Consider the following 26,090-nt stretch of genomic DNA (forward strand, 5'->3'; position numbering starts at 1 on the left):
AGTTTGGAGTTGGTGTGTGTGTGTATTAAGTATGAAAATGTTCTTAAGAGTTGGATTTTCAAAATAATTGTGATTAAAAAAGCGTTTTATTATACAACGACAGCAACAACAGAAACAGGCAGAATGTGAGGAGTACTTACTAAAACAAGTAGCCAACACCGTTTTCGGCGAGCCGGTGGAACGGTACGTTTGTATACTGGCGGAACGGGACCACCAGTTAGTGTCAAAGAGCGGGAAGAAAGGGAGAGAGAAAAAGTGTTTGACGATGGATGCAAGGCGTGTAGGTATGCTAAGAAGTTATCTACTGTATATTTCAAGGGAAAAACTACATGTCAGCTTTGTGATATCAGTGAAAAAGCCTATTATTAGCATCAACTTCACTCTTTTTCCCCATTTTTTTTTGCTGTAAATATTTGTTCTAAATATTTCAATTGTAGATGTTCTTGTAATGTTATGACGTTATTTCCTCGATATTTTGACTTTATTCACATATTAGAACTTGTTCCCCAACCTTTATGCTACTGAAGTGACATAGAATTCCTCAATATTACAAGCTTATTCTTGTAAAATTGTATTTTTTTCCATTGTAATGCAACTATTGTCTCTTAATATTTGGACTTTCTTCTTGTAAAATTATGACTGATTTTTCCATTTATGCTGCTGTTGTTTTTAATTTCCAAATATTTCACCTTTCTTGTACATTTTCTTGCCATATTTGGACTTTATTCCCATAATATTATTATAACCTCTGACATAAAAGATGTTATAGTTCCTCATAATAGTACAAGGTTATTCTCATAAAACTAAATTTTTTCTTCTGAGATTACAACTTTTTCTCTTAATATTAATGACTTTATTCTTGTAAGACTACTGCTGATAACCACAGCCCACAAATGGCCCCCAGGCCGCACTTTGGACACCCCTGGTTTAAGAGCTAAATATGAGGTGAAAAAAACTATCCACCAACTCCAGCCAGTAAAGACAATAACAGTACCGGTAGACAACAAATACAGTATAAGAGTAAATAATAGATCATATCGAATACATGAAACACGTATGAAAGGTAAAAGTAGCACTCAAGTAAAGTGAGTGAAATATTATTTTGTTTTTCCTCATCCGTACAAGGCATCCATCTTTTGTCACTGCTCGTACAGGGATGGATTAGGTCTGCCAAAGGAGTTACTTTTTACAGGTGTGCTCTTTCCAGAGTGGGGCAAGCATACACAGGTTGAGATCACGCCTGAAAACAAAGCAGAATGAATGTAAAGCAGCATTTGAAAGCGTTGCTCACGCGTACGTTTGCAAGCAGGTGTCAGCCAATGAAAGAACGGAAAGCCGTGCACGTGTCGAGCAAATGAAACGCGAGAACGTTCGTGAACATCTTCTGAGCACACGAGAGTAAGACTGAAATATTATTTCATTGTACACACACGGCACCACCGCTTATCTACGGAGCCCCGGAGGGGACATGGAGAAAAAAAATATGATGGGTAAAAAAAAAAAGAATGAACTTGTGCGTTCCCTCGCAAAACTTTTGCGTGATAACACAAAACTGTTTTGCGAGGGAACGCAAAACCGACTGTGGTAAAGATGGAAACATATTGACATATTCAATGGTCGTGGGGGGGCTACCTGGTGCCCGCGGGCACCACGTTGGTTACCCCTGCTATAGATGCTTGTCTTGCTTAGGAGTTGTCAACATTGATGCCAACCGCCATAATACAGGTGAAGAAGAAGACATTTGTAGACGGTCTCTGCGCTCCGGTCTCGCTGCCGGCTTCTCACAGAGATCAATAGAAGTCAGACTACACAGAACACGGCCCGTTTTGATAAAAACTGGGTTGTAGCTGTTTGTCTGTGTTGCCACGGTTGGAAAGAGGTATGGTTTTGCTGTGTTAGAGACATTCACTTGGGAGTTATTGATCCCGGAAGTGTGAATATGTCAATATGTTTCCATCTTTACCACAGTCGCTTTTGCGTTATCTTGCAAAAGTTTTGTCAGGGAACGCAAAAGTTCATTCTTTTTTTTTACCCATCATATTTTTTTCTCCATGTCCCCTCCGGGGCTCCGTACTTATCAGCCGCACCGGTTGAAGCAGATGGAGGAAATTCTTTTTTTTTTATTGCTGCGCCGTCGATTTTTCTGAAAACTGAGTGAAAACTGCCACAGATACGAAGTGTCGTCATCATCCGCGATTGGTCAAATGCTGAAATATGCTAATTAAGACGGAAGTAGCTACGCTGTCTTATTGGCCAAATGTTTGGTTTGGTTTGGTTTAGTTTATTTGAACATGAAGGTTACAATGGAATACATCTCGTGAATCATTCTTTGACAGTTCCACATGTCCAAAAGGAGTAGGAAGAAGCAAAGCTTATTTAATCCTACCCCCCATCCATTCTACATCTAGTACAGTACATGTAGTTCACTTCCTGGATTCCATGTCATGTTTTCAGTGATAGTCAGGATAACACATAATAGATAACGGTGAGATAGCCCTCCCCCCAAAAAAAGAAAGAACATTAATAATAATAATAATAATGATGACAATACTAAATAAATAAATAAATAAATAAGAACAAAGCTTTTTTTTTCTTTTTTTTCCCTTTCCTTTTTTTTTTTTTTAAACACAACAAAGAAAATTATAAAATAAATAAATAAATAAATAAATAAATAAATAAATAAATAAAAATAAATAAATAAAAAATAAAATAAAATTAAATTAAATAAAATAGAAAATAAAAAAAATAAATAAAATAACAAACCTGACAGAACAATCAGGACTCTTCTGCCTTGTATTTAGCAAACATCAACTGCTTGTATTGTTTTTTGAATTTGCTCATCTCTGTACATTGTTTGAGTTCTTTACTCAATCCGTTCCATAATTTAATTCCACACACGGAAATGCTGTGGGTTTTCAGCGTTGTTCTCGCATATAAATGTTTTAGGTTTAATTTTCCTCTAAGATCATATTTCTCCTCACTGATTGAGAAATACTTGATGTTGGGGAATGTTGGGGAAAGATGATTGGATTGGAGACAAACGAACAAACGAACAACGAACAAACGAACAAACGGCAGCAGTAAACAAAAGGTTTGTGAAAAGTTAAGTCATACTCACCACTTATTGCAATATAAATATATACAGTACGTCGTAGCATGTCGACTCGTCTACACTTCGGTGTCGTCATCATGTCCGTGATTGGTTAAATGTTGGAATCTGCTAATAAACCCGGAAGCATGCGCTTGGTCTGCTACGTCGCTTGGTACGGAAGTGCGATAGTAAATAAAGATGACAGAAGCATCCACACGCTAGTGTAACGAGTTTAAAGCATTGTTAATTTCACCAAAACACTTAGAGCATCATTGTTATATTGTATGTATAAATATGTTAGTGTACTGGTTTTGTGTGGTGCGAGTGTTGCGTCAGTGTGTGCTGGAGCGTGGTGACGTCATCACGTCACGGTGCGTGTGCGCTCTCGTCCATACCTGTTTCTGGCATGGACGAGGTGAGACGTAAAATGTGCTCTTTCCCCGAGAGTTGTGAGAAGTTGGTGTACTGTGTCGTCGCAGACTGTGCTGTGTTGTGTGTAGTATCATGGATGTTGAGTGAGAGTTTTCGCTGGTTGTTTCGTGTACTTTGGAACTTTAATTGCTGACAAGGTGGAAGCTAGCTTTGCTAGCACAGGTCGGCTAGCGGCCGTCTTTTCATGTCTGCACATGTGCAATCCATTTAGTACAGGGGTCAGGAACCTTTTTGACTAAGAGAGCCATGAAAGCCGCATTTTTTAAAATGTATTTCCGTGAGAGCCACATCATATTTTGTAACACTGAGTACAACTAAATGTGTGCATTTTTAAGCAAGACCAACAATTTCAGAATACAATATGTCGTTGAATTGATTATTTTTAATAACACAGTTCTACTGAAGCTAAACAATATTAAGTAAAATATTTCTAACCATGAATGCAACTTCTGGTTCTGCATGGTTTTACATCGTACTCCGCATCGGTCTTTTTGCCATCTTCTTCATCAAAAGGTTTTGCTGTGCAGAATTAGCTAGCTGACTGTTTAAAGGAGCGAAGCTTACTTCTTGACCTCTCAATGACCCGGGTAGGCTACCACATTATTCAATAATCAAGTTTTGGTGTTTGACCTGAAAAGTATGGGAAGGACGGCTGGCATGGGCTCTGGCCACCCGCATGCCTCTAGAACATGGATGGATAGATTAAAATGCATGTCAAAGTTTTATATTTTGAACGTTATTTTTAATACTGTGATTTCTATCATGTTTTACTTTAAAATGTCCGTAAAAAATAAAAAATAAAGACATTTGATGGTGTTAAGAAATGTCTGGGAGCCAGATGCAGTCATCAAAAGAGCCACATCTGGCTCCCGAGCCATAGGTTCCCTACCCCTGATTTAGTATCTCCTTTTTGATTCCCAGGGGAACCAGGGAATGCATGGAGGAGCACACAGCTCACTCATTGTATGTTTCGCACAGGTATGTCATTGCACCCGTTGTACATTTGTATTATTTCAAAGTTGTATTGTATCGTGTGCCATGTGCTGTGTTCCAATGAGTATTCTATACCTGTTTCTGGCATGGACGAGGGGAACCAGGGAATGCATGGAGGAGCACACAGCTCACTCATTGTATGTTTCGCACAGAAATAAAAGACCTCAAAGACCATCAAGTCTCCTTCCTTCATAACCCACCAGAACACAACGCAGAGGAAAGTAAGGCGGGTTACACTAGCGAGTCTGGTACTGAGAGCCAGTAACTCAAAAGTAGCCCCACAATATTACACAGCCAATGCTAGCTGTTTTATTATTTTTTTTATTTTGTTCACGTCAGCTCTTATTGTGATGGCCGGAAGTGTGACCGGCATGACGGTGAGGAGTAACATTAGCTTAGATGAAGAAAGGGGCCTGAAGGCGGCACACAATGGAGGCAAACACAGCTGCGCCACATGAATGATTTCTGATTTAATAGAATTATTTCATCCAATCAACAGGCGTACATCTGTTTATTCGTACAGCTCCAGTAAGAATCTTCAAACATGGTAAAAATGTTCATCATTTCATCATCCGATATGAAAATACTGACAAATCTTCGTTACAAATCTAAATATATGACTCAGCATTTATCTGGCCAAGCAGTTCAATCATTTCTGAAACAAGAAAGCTCTGAATGTTCTGCTTTCAAAGAACAATTCACAGTATGAAAAAGAAAGATCCAACGTGTTGCTTAAGCTGGAAGTACAATACGATCAAAAACACACAAACAAACCGGCTGGCTTTATCCAGTTGAGGATGAGAGAATAAATACCAGCATAGAAGAAATAATTTAACATGTACTCGTGTATTGGAATGATTAGCATCCGCTGTAGCACAGAAGACATCCATTTACAAGGCAGGATCATCACGGGTGGTGTTCTCGTGTGGACATCCTTCACCAATGCAGCTGCTATCGTGCACGTACATGTACGGCGTGCACGGCATGTGCTCTACTGTGTTTACGTACCAACGCTGTGCAAGCACAATATGCACCAAACACCCCCGTGGAATCAACAACATTCACCTGTGGAGGCTTCGACGCTCCTGGATGTCCCGAGGGAAGGAGCTTCACTTTCACGTGCTTTCGCCCTAAGATGGCCCCGGAACAATACGCCAACGCACCATCCGACGTCAAGTTCCCGCATCCTGCTTTTTCTTTGGCTTTTTTGGCCAAATAGGAAAAGTGTGATGATAACCACAGACCTTAGTACAACAAAGCAAAGTATGGGCGCGTCTGTCAACTGAGGGGGTATTTACTTCCGTGTTGTATTCTATTTGAGGGTTGGACACGTAGAAACTTTTCAAAACAAAATATCATTTGGAAAAGATGGCCGGGTTTACATCAGCGTCCACATGCTAACCACACAGCAGCCATGCGTCCAGGCTGCTGAGCACAATGTGGCCCAGTCAACAACGAGCTTAGCTTCTTTTTACACTTGCATGACAGTAGAGAAAGTTCAACAAATGAAGGTTCCTTCCGCTGTACGTCTAAAACGTTACTCAGTGATTCCCAGATTAATAAGAACACGATGATGATGATGACTGCAGGTCATATTCTCATGGACGATTGTCGTGCTAAAATGTCTTCTTGTGTCCTCAGCGCTTGGATGTGATCGCTGGAGTGGACACAAGGGGGCACTGGAGCTCCACTACGCCCCCCAGAGGGAGGTCAGCTGTCACTCACACACACACACACTTTCTGCCAGAAACTTGCAAGAATGTGGAGGGACGTCTCCTACAAAGCGCGTGCGTGGGGTGCATGTCGGGGGTGTACGTAGGGGCGTACAAACATTTCAGTATTGTTTGTGGGGAGTCACCATCTGCGTATGTTAGCAGATTTGTTAGCATGATGACAGCATGACGTTAGCATTGGTGTTATCACGTACTGTATGCTAGCATGATGTTAACATGAGGTTCCATGTCTGCCACCATCATGTTATTGTGTGTTATCATTTTAGCGTGTATATCAGCATGATGTTAGCATCTATGCTACCATGGATGTCTGTAAGAAGTGCCTGATGTAAACGTACTAATGTGCGTGTACGGAAGTGTCTCTTAGCGTGCGATTGGCCGGTCTAGAGTGTTATGACAGTGCCGTCCTCCTCAAGACTCCGCCTACTCACGGCTCTGTCTGGCGACGGCGTGGAGCGCTTGGCCCTACTCAGGGAGCCACTGCTGGCACTAGCCATCATGCCGCCGTTGACTGAGAGCGGGGGAGGCGAGGCGGCGGCTCGCAGGTTGAGGTGTGGTTCGTAGCGAGGAAGCAGCGGCGGCGGCGGCACAGTGTAGTCGGACAGCATGTGGTGGACAGGCTCGCTGTCGCCACCCGCCTCGATCACCAGGTCCTCGTCGTCCTCGTCACTGTCCATCACGCCCACTGGGAAGTTCTGGATGATGTGTGATGGCAAAGAGGCTGCGGCGGCGAGGCTGGCGGATGAGGAGTAGCCGTAGAAGCTGGCCCCGCTGTCCGAGGAGCGTCCCGAGCTACCGGACGCTCCGCCGCTGCCTCGGACGATGTTGTTCCGCTGGTTGGCCGGCTTTACGGTGATGATGAGCTTGTGGCTGTTAGCGATCATCATGTCTGTCACTTGGTCCAGAGACTTGCCGGCCACCTCGATGCCGTTCACCTCCAGCACCTCGTCATTGACGGCCAGAAGACCCGTGCTCTCCGCCAGGCCGCCGGGAACCATCCGGGAGATAAAAATGCCCGGCACCTTCTCCAAGCCCTGCGGCGTGACCCTCACGCTGGACCCGTCGCGGATGTAGAAGCCCAGAGGCTTTTCCTGGCCGTGCTTGTACAGGCGTACCCGGCGGTGCGTCTCGGGCAGGATGTCCACATCGATGATGGACGAGACGGGGCGGAAGTCCCTCGGGAGGCTGATGATAACCGGCGGCTTCTTCCTGTTGGCGTCGGGCCGCAGGAGCACCGCCGACAGCACCGTGTTTTTCTTTCTCGTCAGCGAGTCACTTCCCAAATAATCTGCTTCCTCTGCAAAAAACACAAGACAGAAAACATCATCATCACACCCACATAGTGCACAGCAATGCATGATGGGAAGCAGACAAGATATTCTTGCACCCTCATATTGGTACTTGTCTTGTATGTTCCTGACCTGCCTTTTGTGGGTTAAGTTGCTGTGTGATGATTTTAGTGTTCTCTTAGACGACACCGTGAGTCAGACTATTGTGTTGAGTAATGACCAATCTTAGCTTCAGGCTGATTTGTGAGCAAGGACAGGACAGAAAGGTTGGTCTTGGTAAGGAGGTGTGGTCCCCCATTGATTGGCAGTCAATGAACCAATCACTTGTAACTCTTAGCAAGTCATGATGATGAAACTCAGCAAAATGTAAGGATGACTGATGTTCACTCACACGGCCATCACGCTGCTGTGCTTCACATTCACGGTGCAGCTGGCAGTTCCTGTGATTGCTGACCTCAGGCCCAAGACACTTGGTGAATAACTTTGATCTTAGCAAGGAAACACTCCAAGAAATCAGAGGAATTGAAGAGCTTCGTTGATGCTTAGCTGGCTTTGTGCAGAGGGTCCAGGTCCTGAGTGTGTTAAGTGTCCATCATGAGCCACAGCATGGCCTCCAAGATAAAAGGCAACAAGGCCGAGCTTGTGCTCTTCTGGAAACTGTCAGCTTTGTTGATGACAAGCCTGAACATTCACCACCAGCCGCTGTGCTGACACGTTCCTGACACACACTGGCACATAGTGTGTGTGTGTGTGTGTGTGTGTGTGTGTGCCAGGAAAAGGCAAAGCGAGTGCAGGAAGACACGAGAAAGACGCCGAGGAGCAACACTGACAGAAGAAAGACAGAAAGTTGGCGTGCAGAAAGTCCAACCTTCAGGCTGATCAGCCATCTTTAAAGAGCCCCACCCGCACGTAACCTGACCCTTTTTCATAAGTGACAGGTCACACCAAACCCCCTCCCCCAGCGAGGGCCACATAGGATGCACTGCTGGCACGCCACCGATGCTAACATATGCTAACATGCAATGTGCATACTTCAAAACAAAACAGCATCTCAGCTTTGTCATATCCAGTAGATGACAAATATACTCTATATCTTTATTTCTAAAGATAAACTATATACTCTATATCTTTTTCACATTTTACTATTGGTTTCTTATTCCATAATCATATTATGACTTTATTCCCGTAATGTTATGACTTTATTCCCATCATATTATGACTTTATTCCCATAATATCATGACTTTATTACCATCATATTATGACTTTATTCCCATTATATTATGACTTTATTTCCATAACATTATGACTTTATTCCCATAATATTATGACTTTATTCCCATCATATTATGACTTTATTCCCATAATATTATAACTTTATTCCCATAATATTATGACTTTATTCCCATAATATTGTGACTTTATTCCCACAATATTATGACTTTATTCCCCAACCTAATTTTCCAAAAATGATGATCTTAATTTTGTTTATTCTGACTTATTAAAAAATCCTTTCATATTTCATGTCTATGCTACTAAAATGAATTATTTTTCCTCATATTATTATAAGATTATTCTTGTAAAACTGCAACTTCCCCCCCTCCTAATTATGACTTTATAAGCATAATATTTTGTGCTTTTTCCACCAGCTAATATTATAAAAATAAAAAACCTTCCTTTGTTGTTTTGTTTTTCATAATTTTCATAACTTGAAAGAAGAATGTGCTTAATGCTCCTAGAAAAACGTATTGCTACGTTATTTGTACTATTGTATTTCTACATTTTCTACATTTTACATGACACCTTTGGTGTTATTCATGTTGGAACTTCATTCTTGGAAAATGACTGCTGATCTTTGGAAATACAACACATCAGCAGCCGATCCTGGTCCTGAACATCCAATCAGGACATCCCTAATGTGTACCCAGCTTTGGGTCCATAAGTACATATTGGTGGGTCCAATGGTACCAATGGTAAGTACCCATGGTAAGTATGCGTGGTCAGGTCCATAAGTACCCATGGTAAGTACGCGTGGTCGGGTCCATAAGTACCCATGGTAAGTACGCGTGGTCGGGTCCATAAGTACCCATGGTAAGTACGCGTGGTCGGGTCCATAAGTACCCATGGTAAGTACGCGTGGTCAGGTCCATAAGTACCCATGGTAAGTACGCGTGATCGGGTCCATAAGTACCCATGGTAAGTACCCGTGCTAAGTACCCATGGTAAGTATCCGTGGTAAGTACCCGTGGTAAGTACGCGTGGTTGGGTCCATAAGTACCTATAGTAAGTACCCGTGATAAGTACCCATGGTAAGTACCCGTGGTAAGTACGCGTGGTCGGGTCCATATGTACCCAGGGTAAGTACGCGTGGTCAGGTCCATAAGTACCCATGGTAAGTACGCGTGGTCAGGTCCATAAGTACCCATAGTAAGTACCCATGGTAAGTACGCGTGGTCAGGTCCATAAGTACCCATGGTAAGTACCCATGGTAAGTACCCGTGGTAAGTACCCATGGTAAGTACGCGTGGTTGGGTCCATAAGTACCCATAGTAAGTACCCGTGATAAGTACCCATGGTAAGTACCTGTGGTTGGGTCCATAAGTACTCATAGTAAGTACCTGTGGTAAGTACCCGTGGTAAGTGCGCGTGGTCGGGTCCATAAGTACCCATGGTAAGTACCCATAGTAAGTACCCATGGTAAGTATGCGTGGTCGGGTCCATAAGTACCCATAGTAAGTACCCATGGTAAGTACGCGTGGTCGGGTCCATCAGCAGCAGCAGTGAGACAGCCAGGCTGTGTATGAGCTGCTGTCTGTCCAAAGTGTCCGTTCCACACTTTGCACACTCCTTTCTTTCGTCTGTCTTCTTTCCCCAGCTTGGGCCCCACTCTGCATTCCTAACTCACTAATAGCATTGCCGCTAACCTCCTCTCAGTACGGCTGAATTCCAATCAGACTTCCATGAGACTCCACCCCCCTTTCACTGCTCTAATGACCACGAGCCTTGACCCCCCGTTCCATGCCCCCAGTACACACAACATGCTACCATCCTCCTTCCTCTTCCCTTCTGGGCACCACACACAGGAAGTGATGTTGCCTCTCGTCCGTTGGCTTGCAGGGGATCCTGCGAGATAGGCCATTATCACCAGTCACGCCCAGCCAAGCGACACGCATGTGAAAGTCTGTGCTCGTGCACGTCATCGTGCGCATGCTGGCTTGCGACGTGATCCCAGAAAGTTGGAAAATGTTCAACTTTTCAAGTCTGTGGCTCAGACGAGGACCAATGAGTGGACGAGATGCTAAATGTGCGCTCTGGCAGGTAACCAAGGGGAAACATGATGGACGCTTGAGAAACAAAGAAGAAGGGAAGGCGTTGGCGCCACCGCAAACATATCAGGTCAGTTTAAATTCATCGCCTTTATCTCCAATACGAGCAAGACTACTTCATCCGCATCTGACAGCCAATCAAAAGCCTGGGAGACTAGGAATTCACCCTGGATGGGAACACGTTGCTCACTCGTGTAGCTGGCCGCACCTGCTCGTGGCGCCCATAACTCACTCCACACACCGTGTCATGCATCATGCAGGGGGCGTGGCTGTCTTCCACAGCCAGTGAGTCAGCGCTTAGCAATTAGCCATGCTAATGCAAACATGCTTTCCCTGCTCTCTACCTGCCAGGTGACCATTCAAAGATGTGAAGGCAACGACGCCCTGGCACAGAATGAACACAAGGTACTGTTCTGCATGACGGGTGCCGGACGTCCATGTTCAGGTGCCAACGTCTGGCAGTCCAAAGAGTCATTAGGAGATGAATCAGCGACTCCTCTTCGGTGTTGTCATGACAACAAGTAAACAGTGGACACCTCATGGGTGGCACGTAGTTGCTGTGGCGGGGGCGGGGCTCAGGCAGATATCAAGGTGTGTTTTTTCGCTACTCGATGTTAGCGCTCAGCAGCCAGGCACACACGATCAGCCAACGTCTGCACACCCACAATGAATGTACCCAATATGGCCGACACAGTCCAAAGGTCCACTCTTGTGCAACCGCTGGCCTCACACATCCCACGGAAGCACTCACGAGCTCAAAGTCTACGTAGCACAACAAGTCCAGACTGCGTTGATCATTGATCATTTACACGCACACCACTTTAGAGTAGTCCCTGTACAGCTGCAACCTCTCTTGTCCTGAGAAATACTTGAAAAAAACAGAAGGATCAGCAGTCATTTGGCAAGAATGAAGTGTAAATATTAAGAGGAAAAAAGTCACAATTTTAAAAGAATAATAATAATAATTCTATAATAATAAGTAGTGAATGAGAAACAAGCAAAACAACAAATAAAGTCAGCATTTTTGGAAAATTAGGAATAAAGTCATGACACATAATTCCTCAACAGCTGTGTACATAAAGTGAGTACTATGTCAGGTATTCAAATAGCTACGAGTATCACATTCGCTATACATTACAGATACTGGACACCACAAATGAAAAGGATTATGCAGCCGCAGTCCAGCTAACATACGAAGCTTTCAGCCACGAGCACATGTTCCAATTCATGGTGTAGTAAGTAGTAGTACGCAATGTGGAGAAAACGCATTTCTATAGTAGACTTCATCCAACTATTAGCTTGTGTTCTGCTACAAGTGAAATATGTCAATTTTTTTCTAGCACATTTGTTTACAAATGCAAAATTGTGTTAAATAAAGGTGGTATTTATGATTTCCTCATGATGACCTCTAACTGCTCATGGATGTATTGCTGCAATAAACTTAATATTGCAGCCTTATTGGAGTACACACAGTATGCGCAGGGAAACTGCAGTTGAAAACATCCAGTACATAAATGGCATTGCAACAAATTTTAAAATTAGAAGTACAAAAATGAAATGAACATAGTACAAATAAAATATATATATAAAAAATAAGACATTTAAAAAAACACAATAAAATATAATCAAATCAAATGCTAAATATACAGTAAGCATGGATGCACACAACATTGTGAGGCGAGCACAGCAGTGTCTTCCAGAAAGACACGTCCGCTGCTAACTAAGTGCTCTAGCTAACTAAGTAGAGTAAAGGACGCACACGACATTGTGGAGCGGAGCCAGAAGAAAGCTAGCGTGCATATTGCCGGAACCAATCCTAAAGGAAAGTAGCACATCTGAGAGGCAGCTGGACATGTATTCCCAAAAAGTCTGCTAGCAGCAGAGTTAGAAGAAGAAGGAGGAGCAGGAGGAGGAGAGCTGCATGTACGGTAGCTAGATGCTAACCCCCATAATGCTGTGGCTTCTAGCATGGTGCCTGTGAGTGCTTCATTGCTCTTACCTTTCCTCTGCAGGAAGAGTCTGAGGAGGGGGCTGGCGGTGGACAGGGCCTTGTGGTAGTTGTCGTCGTTGTTGATGGGCAGCAGGTCGCCATGCACGTCGGCGTAGCCCACCAGCAGGTCCACGTTGGGAATGCGGTGCACGTGCTGCAGCAGGCCGTAGAACTCATCAAAGCGGCCCGGCTTGGCGCGGTCCAGAGAGAAGCGACGGAACTCCGCGCCAAACTGTGGGGGGAGGGGCGCCCCCAAAGCCAAAATATTAATCATCAATAATATCCATCATGGCAAGTCAATGTGTTTTTATCATGTGATCAGTGGCAGCCAGCCATAAACCAATAAACATCATATTCCGTTTAACATGTAGCATGTAGTTCCAACCCCGTACAGCAGATGGCATGCTAGCTCTGCTCCTTAGCAGGGATCAGCACCGCCAACTTTGCCATCTGGGCGCTATATTTCTGGCGTATTCAAAACCGCCTAGATAGTCTTTTCAAAAAGCCACCTGTGGCAAATCTAGCAGACGCTTTTGGCATGAAAGCACACCTGCTCTGCCAGAAAACAAGAAGACGTAGCAGGAGGGATTCGTGTCACCAACTTTCCAGTACTTATCATTCAGCACCAACTAGCCAAACAGCAGCATGGGATGTCACGAAGTGTCCAACTGGGCGGATTAGGAAGAGTTGTGTCGTCATTGCCTAAAGTGGCTGAGGCCCCGCCCACAGCAGAGCAAGGTGAGGCCTGCGGGCCGAAAGACACCTGTACGCTCCCAAAGAGGAAAACAAGCCCTAACGCAGCTAATTCCACCTTCCTTTCGACAAAGAACGAAACACTGCCTGCAACTTATGTCAACTTGACCTCATCTTTGTGTCAATATTTGCTTCAAGTGGAAGCTGACAGGTGACATCACCGCAACTAACAAAACTTAACACTTCAAATGCTGTAGTCAAAAGCAGCTTTATTGTCATCTTTTTATAGCATTCTGCTGTTAAAACATCTTGAATGAAGTTTGTAGCGGCGATCATGGCTAATTTCGCCTACATTACGGTAACAACTTGATAATAAGCACCTAGCAAGCTAAATTAGCCTTGAGTGGCCGTAATGCCTTGGCCAAAGTGGCACAAAAAGCAGGAAAATGCGATAAAAGTCTTCATATTCACCTTGCTCTTCACCTCCACGGCACTCAGAGAACGATTACTCGGCATACGGTGGTTTTTGTTCATGTTTCGTTAGCAGCGGCACCTCCACCGCCGCCGACCTCGCTCGCCTTGCCCGCTTCAAGCGCCTCCGCTCCCAGACCCAGAAAGGAGGATCCTCCCGCCAAGATTCACTTCCAGAAAACACGTCCAAAATGTTCATAAATTTTCCCCGCCAAACAAATTCCTCAGCAGCAGCGCCCCGACTCGCTTCGCATCATGCTGGCCGTAGCCGGTGCTCCGGTAGCCGCTACTGAGCGTGTGACTGGCGGACTCCCGTGGAGCTTCTCGCCGCTCTGTGCCTGCCTGGAGACACTTCAAAATAAACGTCGCTTCTTCAAAATAAGAGATATGAACAGTCTACTAATGCATTCGTAAAGTATACGGGTAAACGTTTTATTCAAATTAAGCATCATTTGACCTTTTTTAATTAGAAAAAGATAGCGTAGGAGGTGTGATAAAGTTTTCTAATAATAAAGTTAATGTATACTTCTCAGGCGACATCTGCTGCTCACCGAAAGCACAACACCCCGCGTCTCGATCAAATTAACACTTTGAACTCTTGATGTTCCGATCCACATTTTTTAGCTTCCAATCCGATTCGATTGTTTTTATTGTCTCCCCTTTTTAAAATAAGCTTTTGTTCCAAACATGCTCCTTCATACCGACCGCTGTCAGGCTCTACAACACCTGCACCACCTAAACCATGTTGTAGTCAATATGTATTCTTTACACTGTATTCTTTACTTGCGTATCTTGCTTGCTGCTGTAACAAGTGAATTTCCCCGCTGTGGGATAGATAAAGTACAAATACATACAAATACAAATACATAAACATGAATGTGTGGAATTGAATATGGTGATGAAACTAGATCTTTAAAGCATTAAAAATAATGCAAGCAAAATATTGCTGAATGTACTTTTTTATTCCACAGCATGACCAACAATATTGTTTGGCTTTTGGAACAAACCTGTGTCAGGTCCCTAATCCAATAAATGAACCATCCAATTAAAAAAAGATACAATTGGAAAAATAGGCGTTCTAAATACTTCAGGATAGAGCTGGTTATAGATCCATTCGTGGTGTGATTTATAGATGTGTGAATAGATGACTTTTTTTAACAGGCTCTCTTCAGTGTAACAGTAATTTATTGACGGTCCCTAGTATAAACAACCAGGGTTAGAGCAGCACTTCCCCTCCCAGCAGTGGCATGTTTGATTGGGGTGGCCAAGGTGAGACCATTACTCACGGGGAGGGGGGCGGCGGCGGCCATTACTTCATACCTGATATCATGGCCACCATTGGTCACCATGACACAGCAGTCCGGTTGCAGTGAGGGGGAGCTATCGCTGTAGCTATGGAGCCCAACGTCTGACGGCCAACGTGACATGTCTGCATGGTGTTGCCGTCTCTTCTTGCGGGTGGCGACCACCTTGGAGGTACATCACCTCACCTACCGTGTTGGAGTGTGGCCCAAAGTTGACAAAGTGATACGGCACCTGGATCGGCCCGATCTTGTGGCCGAAGCCGATATTATCTATCTTCAGAGGATCAGCGGCCGATCCTCAAGATGTGATCGGGACATCGCTACTTTGAACAGTATCATATCAACAATTCTATCTGCTGTAGTTTGCAAATATACAGTAAACGATATCACACTTAGCTGGTATCTGTGTAAAAGGTTACGGTGGTGCTTGGTACTACCACGGCAGGGCGGAGTGTCCAAGTGGAGTGAACACAGTGGCTACTATTGCACTGTGCTGATTGGCTGGAGAGGTCACATGGGTGCACTTGAATCAGGAAACATCTAGAAATCCTCCATATTTCCACTATAGCCTCACACGGCAGGGGGCGCTAGCAATAGCCTCACCCATCATCAGCCTTCACTGCACTGGACAAGCTTGCAAAGGCCTTGGACTCTACTATCATGTGACCATCACGCTAATACTAACGGCCACACAGGGGTCATCTGGGGTGAAAATGACCTTTGATAACACAACACTGGGGGGCGCCATTCAACACCCCCAGCAGCCATCAGCCTCCTCACCCCTCCATCCTCTCCCTCCCTCCTCCTTTGCACACAGCACTGCAGATGAGCCCCCCTCCCACCTCCCCAGCATGGCAACTGGTCTTTCCCTCCATTTTGTCTTCCAGATGAGGAAGTGGAGGCTGGATAGAGAATCATCTGACCTTTTTCACATTTGCAACATGCAAATATTAATAATTTGTATTTGCCATTACAAATACGTTTTAAAGCGCATGCAGAGCTAGATATCTCACGTGTGGCTATTGCCATCTTGTGGGGTTACTCTAAAAAAAAACAAAACAAAACACACACACATCAGGAGGTTGCCTACAGCCACAGCCGCTGCCACCAAAGCATTCTTGTGGCGCTAATTAAGACACCCTGGCACTTACCTGAGGTATTTATAGCGCATGAGCAGCTTTAGCTAGCTCTGCATGCGCTTTAAAAATGCTTTAAGAACGCATGCTGTTCTGTTTACGATCAACGCTATTGATTGGCTATTCCAACAGTGGTTCTGTTGCTGCTGTGTTGCAGATTTAAGCGGATATGAATAAAAATAAAGAAAAATAATAGCCCTGTGATCTCTGCAGCACTTTTTTCAGTAAGAAACAATGACAGCACTTTATTGTTGATGTCAAATAAAAGTGCACAACAAATACAGGCTAAAAAGTTCAGTGTGTTGTTACCATCCAGTGGTGTGTGGGGGTAACAGAAGACTTCAGGTAGTTCCTTAAAATGACAAAAAGAATCAACACCCTATGATGAAGATGAAGATGACGAGGTGTTCAGCACATCTCAGGATGCTTTTTTCCTGCTAGTTTGCTTCACCTTCCTCTTCGTGTGCCGCTGTGGTCTCACGTCATTGTGATTGGATGGCTTGTTCTGAGCTCCTGCTTTCAAACATGGTCCTTGTGGAGTCCAGGTGAGGCAGATGTGTTGGTACGGTCTAAAAGAGGTCAGAGGTCACACCTGCTGCTTGCCGCCCCGCCTGGCGGACGAGGGGATGAATTTGGGGATGATAATGGGCAGGGACGCCTGTCCTCTTGAGCTCTCTGCCAAATCAAAGCCGTTCTCCAAGCGCTCCCCTTCCTCATCCTCCTCATCCTCCTCGTCATCGTCCTCGTCTGACATGTCCTCCAAATCAGAAATCTTCTTAACTTCCACCGTTCTCTCCTCAGCACCCAGACGCTGGACGTCGACATGAAGACAGAGCGTTTGCACGGACTCGTCCTCACTGTCCGAGTCGATGGCGATGGGCTCGGAAAGTACGAGGGGTGTTTTCAGCGGCGAGGTGCAGTTGATTGTCTTGGTTTGGGTGGTACATTTGGCTTTTAAGGAGTCGGCGTCACCGCTCGCCGTTGCCTCCTTCCGTCTCTGGCGGGCTAGTTCCGACAGCCCCAAGCGGTTCCTGGTCGTCCTCCTTTTGCTGGGTCTGGCGTCAAACACACCCCCATCTAACGCCAGCTCGTGGCTCACCTGGCCCGCTTCCTCCATGCTGAACCCGAGCAGGACGCCAGGGCGCAGGCTTTCGCACTCCTGCGCGCATTTCCTGCGAGTGTTGACGAAGTGACCGGAGACGTCTGACTTCCACAGCCAGAGCGCGGCCGCCAGCTTCTCCACCTCCTGCTGAGTGGCGTACGGCGCTCGGTTGAAGTAGCGGGTCAGGAATGCCTTCCTCGACTCGTATGACTCGTTTTCCAGTCCCTTGGGGTCCAACGCTAGAGAGACGGGTTCGTCTGGGTTTTCCTCAAATTGAGTGTTCATATCTCTCGGGTGCGCCCTCTCTCCGGGAGGTCCCCGCCGCCTTTTTGGCGCACTTGTGTCGGAGCTGTCGAAGCCGGTCCGTTTGACGGCCTGGCCGGTTCGTGAGGCATGAGCGGACCTATCCTGGCCGTTGTGAGGTTTCCCTACGCCTCGACAGTGGACGAGATGTAAGGTGATGGTGGAGGCCGTCATGTTGCTGGTGTACACGCCCAGGCAGTGAATACACTTGTAGGTCAGCTTCTTTTCCACCGGGTGTACCGTCTGGATGACTTGGTGCCTCTCCTTTAGGTGGTGAGCCAAGGAGTCCGAGATGGGACCTTTGAGGATGGAGAAGCAAAGGGGACAAAGGGTCTTTCCTATGTCCCTCTTGTACGGTACAGCAGCTGCTGGGACATTCTTGACTGGATCCACTGGTTTGGAAGGGTGCTGCGATAACAACCTTTTGGTGGACAGCAGGGAGGCGGACAGCGAAGGCGGAATGGCCGTGTGGTTTTGTGCGTGAAAAGCCACCGACTCCTCCGGGGCATCTTTCATGTTGTAGGTAGTCACGATCAGCTGAACGTTCTTCGGGTTGCCCTGCTGCAGTGTCAGGTCGAAAGTCAACGGGGAGTCGGTGCGAGGGCCCACCGCCTCGTCCGGGTGCGACAGGCGCATGTGTGCCACCATCTTCTCCACGTCGTTGAAGGTGGCACGGCAGTGTGGGCAGGACAGGCCGTGGATGAGCATGTGGTTCAACAAGGTGTCGCTGGGCAGGTAGCGGTTGCAGTAGAGACACTTGCTGGTGAAGTTGTGGATCTTCATGATGTAGTTGGCCACGGCGGGCACCTTCTCCGCTTTGTGCTCCTTCTCAAAGTGAGAGCTGTACACGTTCTCTGGGAAGAGCTCATTGCAAATGGTGCAGATCTTCCACTTCTGCGTGAAAGATGGGCCCAGGACCGAGGGGGCGCCTTTCTTGGCTGTAACCGAGGCTACGGTGGTGGCGGCTGCCTGAACCCGAGCGCCAAGGGGGCTGGACTTGAGGGATGACACGGCGCTGACCACCACCGGGCTCCGTAGGCTGCCTCCGGAGAACGGATGCTTTGCAGAGTGAGGCTGCTGAGAAACCTGGGCGTTCCCTGGTAAGATGACCTTCCCTTGTAGGCCTCCAAAGGAAAAGGGCTGGTTGGTCCCTGACTTGAAGCCCACTGACTCGTGTTTAATGCCTGAGAGGAGACTCTGAGGACTGAAGGTGGGCTTTGATGCTGAGGCGACTCGGACCAGCTGCTGGGAAGCTGAAGGCCTGGTGGTGGCCATGACAGCCCCCTTTGGACCCATCCCAATGATGGTCTTGTCTCCTTGGGTTTTCGGGGGTATCAGGAGGATGGGTTTGGGACGGGGGACGATCACGCTGGTGTGGCCTATCATGGCCGTCACCTGGTAGCCGATCCTCTCGTGGTCCTCGATGACATGTTGGACAAGTGCCTCGTAGGTTCTGGGGACAAACAGACACTTCTTGCAGTGGATCTGATGACTGTTCACGTTGTTTGTGTTGCTCCCCTCGGGTTTTCCCGCGGTGCCGCCATTTTGGGCCTTCTCTCCGGGTTTTGCGATGTACGGCTGCGCCACCTGCTGGAAGTGTTCTCTGTAGATGTGCTTTCGCACCACGTTGTACAAAGGGTCCCGGTAAGTGCATTTCTTACAGTAATACACTGCCTGCTCCACGCTGTCTCCCGGCCTCTTCAGGAGGCCATCCTTCATCATGAGGCCACCGGCGCTGGGCCCCTGGCGCACAGTGTTGCTGGGCATGTGGAAGAGTTTGATGTGTGTCTCCAGCGTCTTCTTGTTGCTGTTGTACGTGCAGTAGGGACAGTTGAGCAGGATGTTGTTCTCAAAGTCTTCGCTGTGGACATTGCGGAAGTGGCTCTTGTATGCGGAGAAGTATTTGGACGAGAAGAGGCAGCCGGAGCAGCAGAAAGGTTTGGAGCGGTAGTCCTGGGACACAGCAGAAGGAAGCGTGACATCAGGCTTTATTCTTTTCAGACAATAAACATGTGATGTGATGTTTGCTGATACACACTTGGAATTTGGTGTGCGATGGCTCCCACATGCACACATCTTCCCAGGAGGTGTGCTTTATATACACTTCTGGCGGCGTGTAGTCCTTAAAGTCCTGAGAAGACAACAAAACATTTTTACAATTCCTCATTTTACAGTGTTTCCCAATGAGTTCCCATGTTTATCCAAAATGCATCATGCTTCACCTGGTGGTATGTTGCATAAACACGCTTTAATGGGACTGGCTTGTCAATGCTTGGGAGTGTGTATGGCATCCTAGCTGCTTTGGAACGCACACAGGGCTTCATTTGTCAAGATGGATTATCAGCAGGGGTGAAACATGCTTCCCCATCTTCAGCTTCATTGGCCAAGTGTGCTTACACAAACAAGGAATATGACTTTGGTTCAATTCAGCACAAACATTGGTATTTATAGCAAAATGGGTACACTCCGCGCATTCCTACGCATTCTTTCAACAATGCGTGGAGCTCATGTCGTGAAAGCAAACTAAAGCTGCCGCTCATAAAAGAAACATTTGTGAACAGGAAAATACAGGAGTGCATGATAAACATCAGACCAATCCTTACTGAGGAGTTATGACATCATACCCATTAACCCAACATTACCCGCACTGTGCTGTAGGTGGGTTAGCGTGAGCAAATCAAGCGCTCCTTTTCTGTGACCTGCTGCAAACGGCCGGTGCTAACTTCCCCCGAGCTCTCTTGTAAACAAACATGGCGTCCGTTTAATGGGGTGGGACAGAGGAAGACATTGGGCAAAATGTTCTGCAAGCATTCCACCATGAGGGAAAAAACATGGAGCTTATTAGCCACCTGAATCACGACGATGTTCCTACCACCACAGCGTCTGTAAAGTGTAAAAGCTTTGCCAGACACCACCCGAGGGTTAATGGCTGAGATAAGCTCAGAAAAGAAATGAGTAGCTCTCTCAAGACACAAGGTTGGAGAGCCCTGGATACTCATAAATTGCACGGTAACGGTGGTAAATAATATATTTTATTAATTACATTACATTTTTTAGCGTAATTAATGCATACGCATCATGTCAAGATACACCTCTCTGTTATGACGACAGACGGTGGCACAGCGTAGCTCCGCCCAGAGTCCCCCAGATTCCAACAGCATATATGTATCTCCAACTCACAAACACCAGTCTGGTCCACTCAGCCTCCTCATTGTGATTCGACTACCGCGAGATGCATTAATGGACACTCCGTACATCACAACATCATCATTATTATGCGTACATGTGCGGTCTCAAAGAAAAACAGTAAGTGGGTATTCATCACTCACTTCGTAAGTGCAATGTGCTGCATTCAAGTATGCTTGGAAATCCCAGAAAAAAAAAAACAAACCATTTGAATGCAACTTAAGTTACGTGGTGTCTTTGAATGCAACGCCTCATTGCTCATAATAACACAGTTAGTGTCATTCAAATGCTCTGCTACTATTTTTAAAGAAGTTGCTGTTAGGCAAATAGATTTTCAGACACGTGTGCAAACTTTTAGCTTGATTTACATTTTCTAGGAGCTGTTAATACATAAACATAATCCATTTATCTTTCTTTCAATAAAATACAGTAAAAATGGGCACACGTCAGACATTGTTGCAAATGGTGATTAATCATGATTCATTCATTTGAAAACTGTAATTAATCTGATGAAACTATCGTTTGACAGCCCTTATATATGTGTGTGTGTGTGTGTGTGTGTGTATAAAGTCATGGAAAAACTGAAGCATGCTTGTTTCTGAAGTTGCGAGATATCAGCTCTTATGATGAGCTACGTTTGTTCTTGTTATATTTGTCCAAACAAATGTACCTTTAGTTGTAGCAGGCATTCCAATGGATCAAGAAACGTCTTCCATACTTCTTCCAGCCTAAATATAAACATGCATGTGTGCAGGTGTGTCCTTGTGTTAAGTATTGTTTATTTTGTTTGTGTTTTTCATAATCTCTTCAAGAGTTCTCACGCTGTTGCTGACATTACTGACTTCATTGGTCAAATACTCACGGCCCAGTTGCTTTTAGAAAATGACATATGCTGCTACTTAACCCTTTTATGATGACTAGATTGCATACGTGTGTGCACCGCATGCTCTTATTTTGTAGGTGTGATGCTTATTACATTCTGACGTACTTTCGATGGAATGCACACACTTTTACAAATGGCCTGCCAGAGAAGAACAAGATGTAGCAGGAGGGTTAGTGTTGCTATATTTAGCCATCTCGTCTAGCTGGAAAAAGTGACGAGCGACAATGCTATCCACTTTTTATTGGACACTTTTGGCGGGTCTAGATCAGTGGTCAGGTACTAGTGTACCTCCGGCAGGGTTTTGGGGACTGGGTCCTTGCTGGCGGGTTGCTGCCTGGATAGCGGTGAGGCGTCCAGGCCTGTTCAGTGGTCAAAGTACGTGCCTGTCAGTCGCTCTCAGGAGGTGAGGGCACTGATATGATAATACAAATGTGTTTCTAAATGTTCTGGCCATTGACCAGCAAAGTCCCAAACATCGACTAGGAGCTCTCGATGGATGGGTTGGCGACCCCTGCTCTACACGAATGCATGAACCACTCATTCGGCCTTGTTTGGGACGTTAAAAAAACAACTAAGTGCTGGAGGAAAATTAATTTGTATTTCTAGGCATATTTCTTTTGCTTTCATGTTTTATTACTCACTTCTTCTCTGCCACAGTGTCCATAAAAATGGCCTGTCATAGCTAATTATGCTAATTAGACAATGACGTCATCTACCGACTCCAACTACCACCACAGATAGATAGCAGTCCAGTGGGAAACACTGCCCGCATCAGAAGTAGGGTTGTCACAAGAACCGATGCTTTGATATCAGGCTGATACCAACATAAATGTCTGTTTTTTTTTTAGGAAAGCTCAGTATGTGGAAGCACATGGATGATGTACTGTATAATGGTAAGAAATATTACAGTACTTGTATATGCCTCAAGTTTTCAAAGTAAAGCAGCAACCTGGTGAAAGAACCTGGAGAATTCACTTTACTATCACTTGTGTCATGCTGTACACCTGTACTAGGGGTGCATGACGCGAATTATGACGTCATACTGGTAAATCCGATAACATAACAAAAACAAAAAAAAGACTCAAATGAGGCGAGGTTACCCATACTGTCAGGTGAGCAAATCAAGCAGAAACTGCAAATGGGGTGTGTGGCGTCACACCGGCTGCTCAGAGCGTGTGCCCGAATACCGTGCACCTTGCCGGGCCACGAAAGGTGGCCCCTCCCACTCTATACTCTGCTTCTCCTGACCTCCGTAGCAGCACAAGTGAATATAGTACTGGTTCTCCTCATGGTAGTGATGTCATGGAAGCCCTTTTGGACAAAAAAATACAGCCTGGGTGTCCAGAACACTGGTAGCGTGTGGATGGCAAGGTTCCTGTGTGTTGTTGTCAGGACAACACAGGCCTGGATGACAAGTACTCCTGTGATATGCAAGTATTTGTAAAATACCTGGAGGTGGTCTTTGCAGTACTCCAGGCCAATGTCTCCCAGGACTCTCTTGACATTTTTACGAGCTTTGCGCAGACTACCCAGGTTGTTGACGGGGAGCTGGAACATTCTGCCCACCTGGAACAGGGGGAACACATTTGGACTTATTTGCTGATCATAAACAATATCATTATAGATGACTACAATGCACCCAAGCAGACATGCTGGATTGTTTTTCCTTCAACACACAAGTGAAAGAAAAGTGCCTTGAACACGGGTTCATGCTAGTTTAGCATTCACTAAAGAAAAACATGATCAAACTTCCACGCCTGTAACGGACTGACTGATAGCTGGCACAGACGCATTTTAAGATGTGTAGCAAAGCGGTGGGCATATAAGACAACCACAAAAGCAAGCATTTGAGCGCCTCTTCTCTCCAAAGTGGAGCAAACGAGTGAGGGCGATGATAGATTTTCACCAAACTTGGTGTTGAAAAGCACATGGGTATAAAGTACCGTTGGCATCATAGACCACACCTTGAACATTCTTAGTTGTCACTCAAATGTAAACGGAAACAAAAACAATAAGAGTCTATTTTAACTTGGACACACATCCTTAGCAGTCGATGCTGAGGTTGAGCCAAAGAAAAAGCAAAACCACACTTGAAGAACAGCGTTACCGTGAGGGATGCTCAAATCTTCCAGTTCAACTTTAGGTCTATTTTCTCAAAAACACACAACTGTTCCACCTCAGGTGGATTTGACTTGCATGTGTGCATGAGGGGGTGTTTGAGATCACCCAGATGCACTCCCCCTTCCTGTCTCTGCCATTACATGTAGATGGCGCTAGAGAGGCGCACCATTATGTAAGCCTCCATCACAGAATGGCGCCTCCTACTGAGTCAGCCTCTACAATATGTCTGCAGTGGAGGAGGAAGGGGAGGGAGGGTGTGAGGAGGATGGGCTGTAGGAGGATGAGGAGGACAGGGAGCGAGAGAAGGAAGGGGGGATGGGCTGGGGGAGGTCTGACAGACTGGCTTAAAAGGAAGAGAGGGAGTGGGGGGGACGGGTGAGAGAAACAGGGCGGGGGAGCAGGAGGAAAAAAAGCCAAGGAGACAAGGAGGGAGGCTGCTGAGCAGGAGGGATGGAAGAAAAGCACCTCCACGGAGGGCCTCCATAGTCCACCGTGACCCCCCTCTAGTCAGCTCCTTCAAAGGCTTTGTGACGTCACTAGACGCCTTTCAAGTTTGGGATGAACTCTGGGTGACACCTGTGTGCTCTTGCCACCAACAACCAGGAACAACAGGAAGGGTGTATGCTGTTGGATGATAGTAGTGACACCTCCCACTTAGTTTTTTTTTTGAGGGGGGGAATCACAACCTCCTCCGGTGTCACCTGGCAACTAGAAAGCATGTAGCATTGATCGTGGAAATAATCCCATCTAGAAATAAACATGTGAAATAAATGCAGACGTGGGGGAATTGTATAGATGCTGCTATTGACCGATAGTACCGGGAAACGTTAGCAGCTAAGCAACGACACGGGTTTTAAAACGGCACGACCCCGACTACTTTGTATAGCTTGTCCGATAATGGGCGCTTATGTTTAGCTAGCTAGGTGACATTAGCAGCTAGCGTGGAACCAACTATCCCATCATGACAGACAAGTTTTACCTGCTCTTACAGCCACGGCTGCCGTCTGACAAGACGGAAAGCCAGCACGTCCGCTTACTCCCCCGGCTTGGTTGCTAAAATCCGTACAGGTGAGTTGCAGTTAATAACGGAGAGACCCGCCGTCCGTCGGTCGGTCGATGTTCACTCCAACTCCGGTCTCTCTAGCTCTCCGCCTCCGGTCAGCAAACAGGAACACACAAGCTCATGTGATGGATTAAAAGGCCATTCTCCATTCACACTTTTCGCTAGAAAGTCGTCATATTTCTCATGGTTTGTAGGAAACTAGCATACATGTGGCGACATTAATAAAGACACCTTGCCCCATTCTTCTCGACAGACAATACACATCCAGTCGAGAAAGTGCCCCCATCCAAAATGGCGAAAATAAAAGAGCGGAAGTGACGTACCAGTTTGCTAATTAGCCCACTGTGAGGCTCACTGTCGTCTTTACGTCAATTTAAGAGTCTCCGTTTCTCTCTGAACCATTTATCATCTTGGAAAGTGGATATTTTCCTTATAAAAAACATTTGTTGGGTTTTGTGGTCAGAACGTTGGAATGTGTGGGGTAAACAAACAATATAAACTGCAGTGGCGCCAAGCGGCCAACGGGAGGCGTCCTCTTTTAACACTGTTCTTCAGTACGGCGCATGCGCGTCACACAATATAGCTGATGAAATGTTGTCCACAGGATAATGACAACCGGAATAATATGAAATGAGCTCAGCAGCAAGATTTGATTATTTAAATCTTTCAGAAAAATAACAAGTAAGCTGGTGGAAGAATTCCTGTATTTGAAAAACATGCATGATTGTTTTACTAAAGAATGATTTCTGTTGTTACATACTGTACACCGGGGATGAGGAGACACAGTGAAGCAGGGTGGACCAATGATCAGCCTCACTGTCAGGAGGTGCAGCTTTGATTCTCAGCTGGAACATCTCTGTGGAGCCTGCATGTTCTCCCTGTGCTTGTGTGGGTTTACTCCTCACACATTTGAAAAACATGCATGTTTTTAAGTTGTCCACATGTGGGTCTATACGTGCCCTGCACTTGGGTGTGG

General features: G+C 45.8%; 2 protein-coding genes and 1 long non-coding RNA gene across 4 annotated transcripts; 1 reads left to right on the top strand and 2 right to left on the bottom strand.

Moving 5' to 3' along the window:
- The first annotated feature begins 3,319 nt into the window (after nucleotides 1-3,319).
- Nucleotides 3,320-11,268, top strand: LOC129177338 (uncharacterized). Its single transcript, XR_008569617.1, has 3 exons — nucleotides 3,320-4,737; nucleotides 6,158-10,932; nucleotides 11,214-11,268. It is a non-coding gene; the product is annotated as an uncharacterized LOC129177338 (long non-coding RNA).
- Nucleotides 4,948-14,371, bottom strand: pard6b (par-6 partitioning defective 6 homolog beta (C. elegans)). Its single transcript, XM_054767033.1, has 3 exons — nucleotides 14,017-14,371; nucleotides 12,862-13,084; nucleotides 4,948-7,546 (listed from the first exon to the last, which is right to left on the bottom strand). Exons 1-3 carry the CDS (start codon nucleotides 14,077-14,079, stop codon nucleotides 6,633-6,635), a joined length of 1,200 nt encoding a protein of 399 aa, XP_054623008.1. The 5' UTR covers nucleotides 14,080-14,371; the 3' UTR covers nucleotides 4,948-6,632.
- A 2,301-nt stretch (nucleotides 14,372-16,672) lies between these two features.
- Nucleotides 16,673-26,022, bottom strand: adnpb (activity-dependent neuroprotector homeobox b). 2 transcript variants are annotated; one of them, XM_054766910.1, is made up of 4 exons: nucleotides 25,875-26,022; nucleotides 23,380-23,496; nucleotides 19,900-19,992; nucleotides 16,673-19,814 (listed from the first exon to the last, which is right to left on the bottom strand). In XM_054766910.1, the coding sequence occupies exons 2-4, from the start codon at nucleotides 23,485-23,487 to the stop codon at nucleotides 17,043-17,045; spliced, it is 2,973 nt and encodes a 990-aa protein (XP_054622885.1). In that variant the 5' UTR covers nucleotides 23,488-23,496; nucleotides 25,875-26,022; the 3' UTR covers nucleotides 16,673-17,042. The 2 variants fall into 2 exon arrangements, with proteins under 2 accessions (XP_054622885.1, XP_054622797.1); XM_054766822.1 differs by lacking the exon at nucleotides 25,875-26,022 and adding an exon at nucleotides 25,031-25,176.
- Between the last annotated feature and the right edge of the window lie 68 nt (nucleotides 26,023-26,090).

Source organism: Dunckerocampus dactyliophorus, chromosome 1 (assembly GCF_027744805.1).
Source record: "Dunckerocampus dactyliophorus isolate RoL2022-P2 chromosome 1, RoL_Ddac_1.1, whole genome shotgun sequence".
Taxonomy (NCBI): domain Eukaryota; kingdom Metazoa; phylum Chordata; class Actinopteri; order Syngnathiformes; family Syngnathidae; genus Dunckerocampus; species Dunckerocampus dactyliophorus.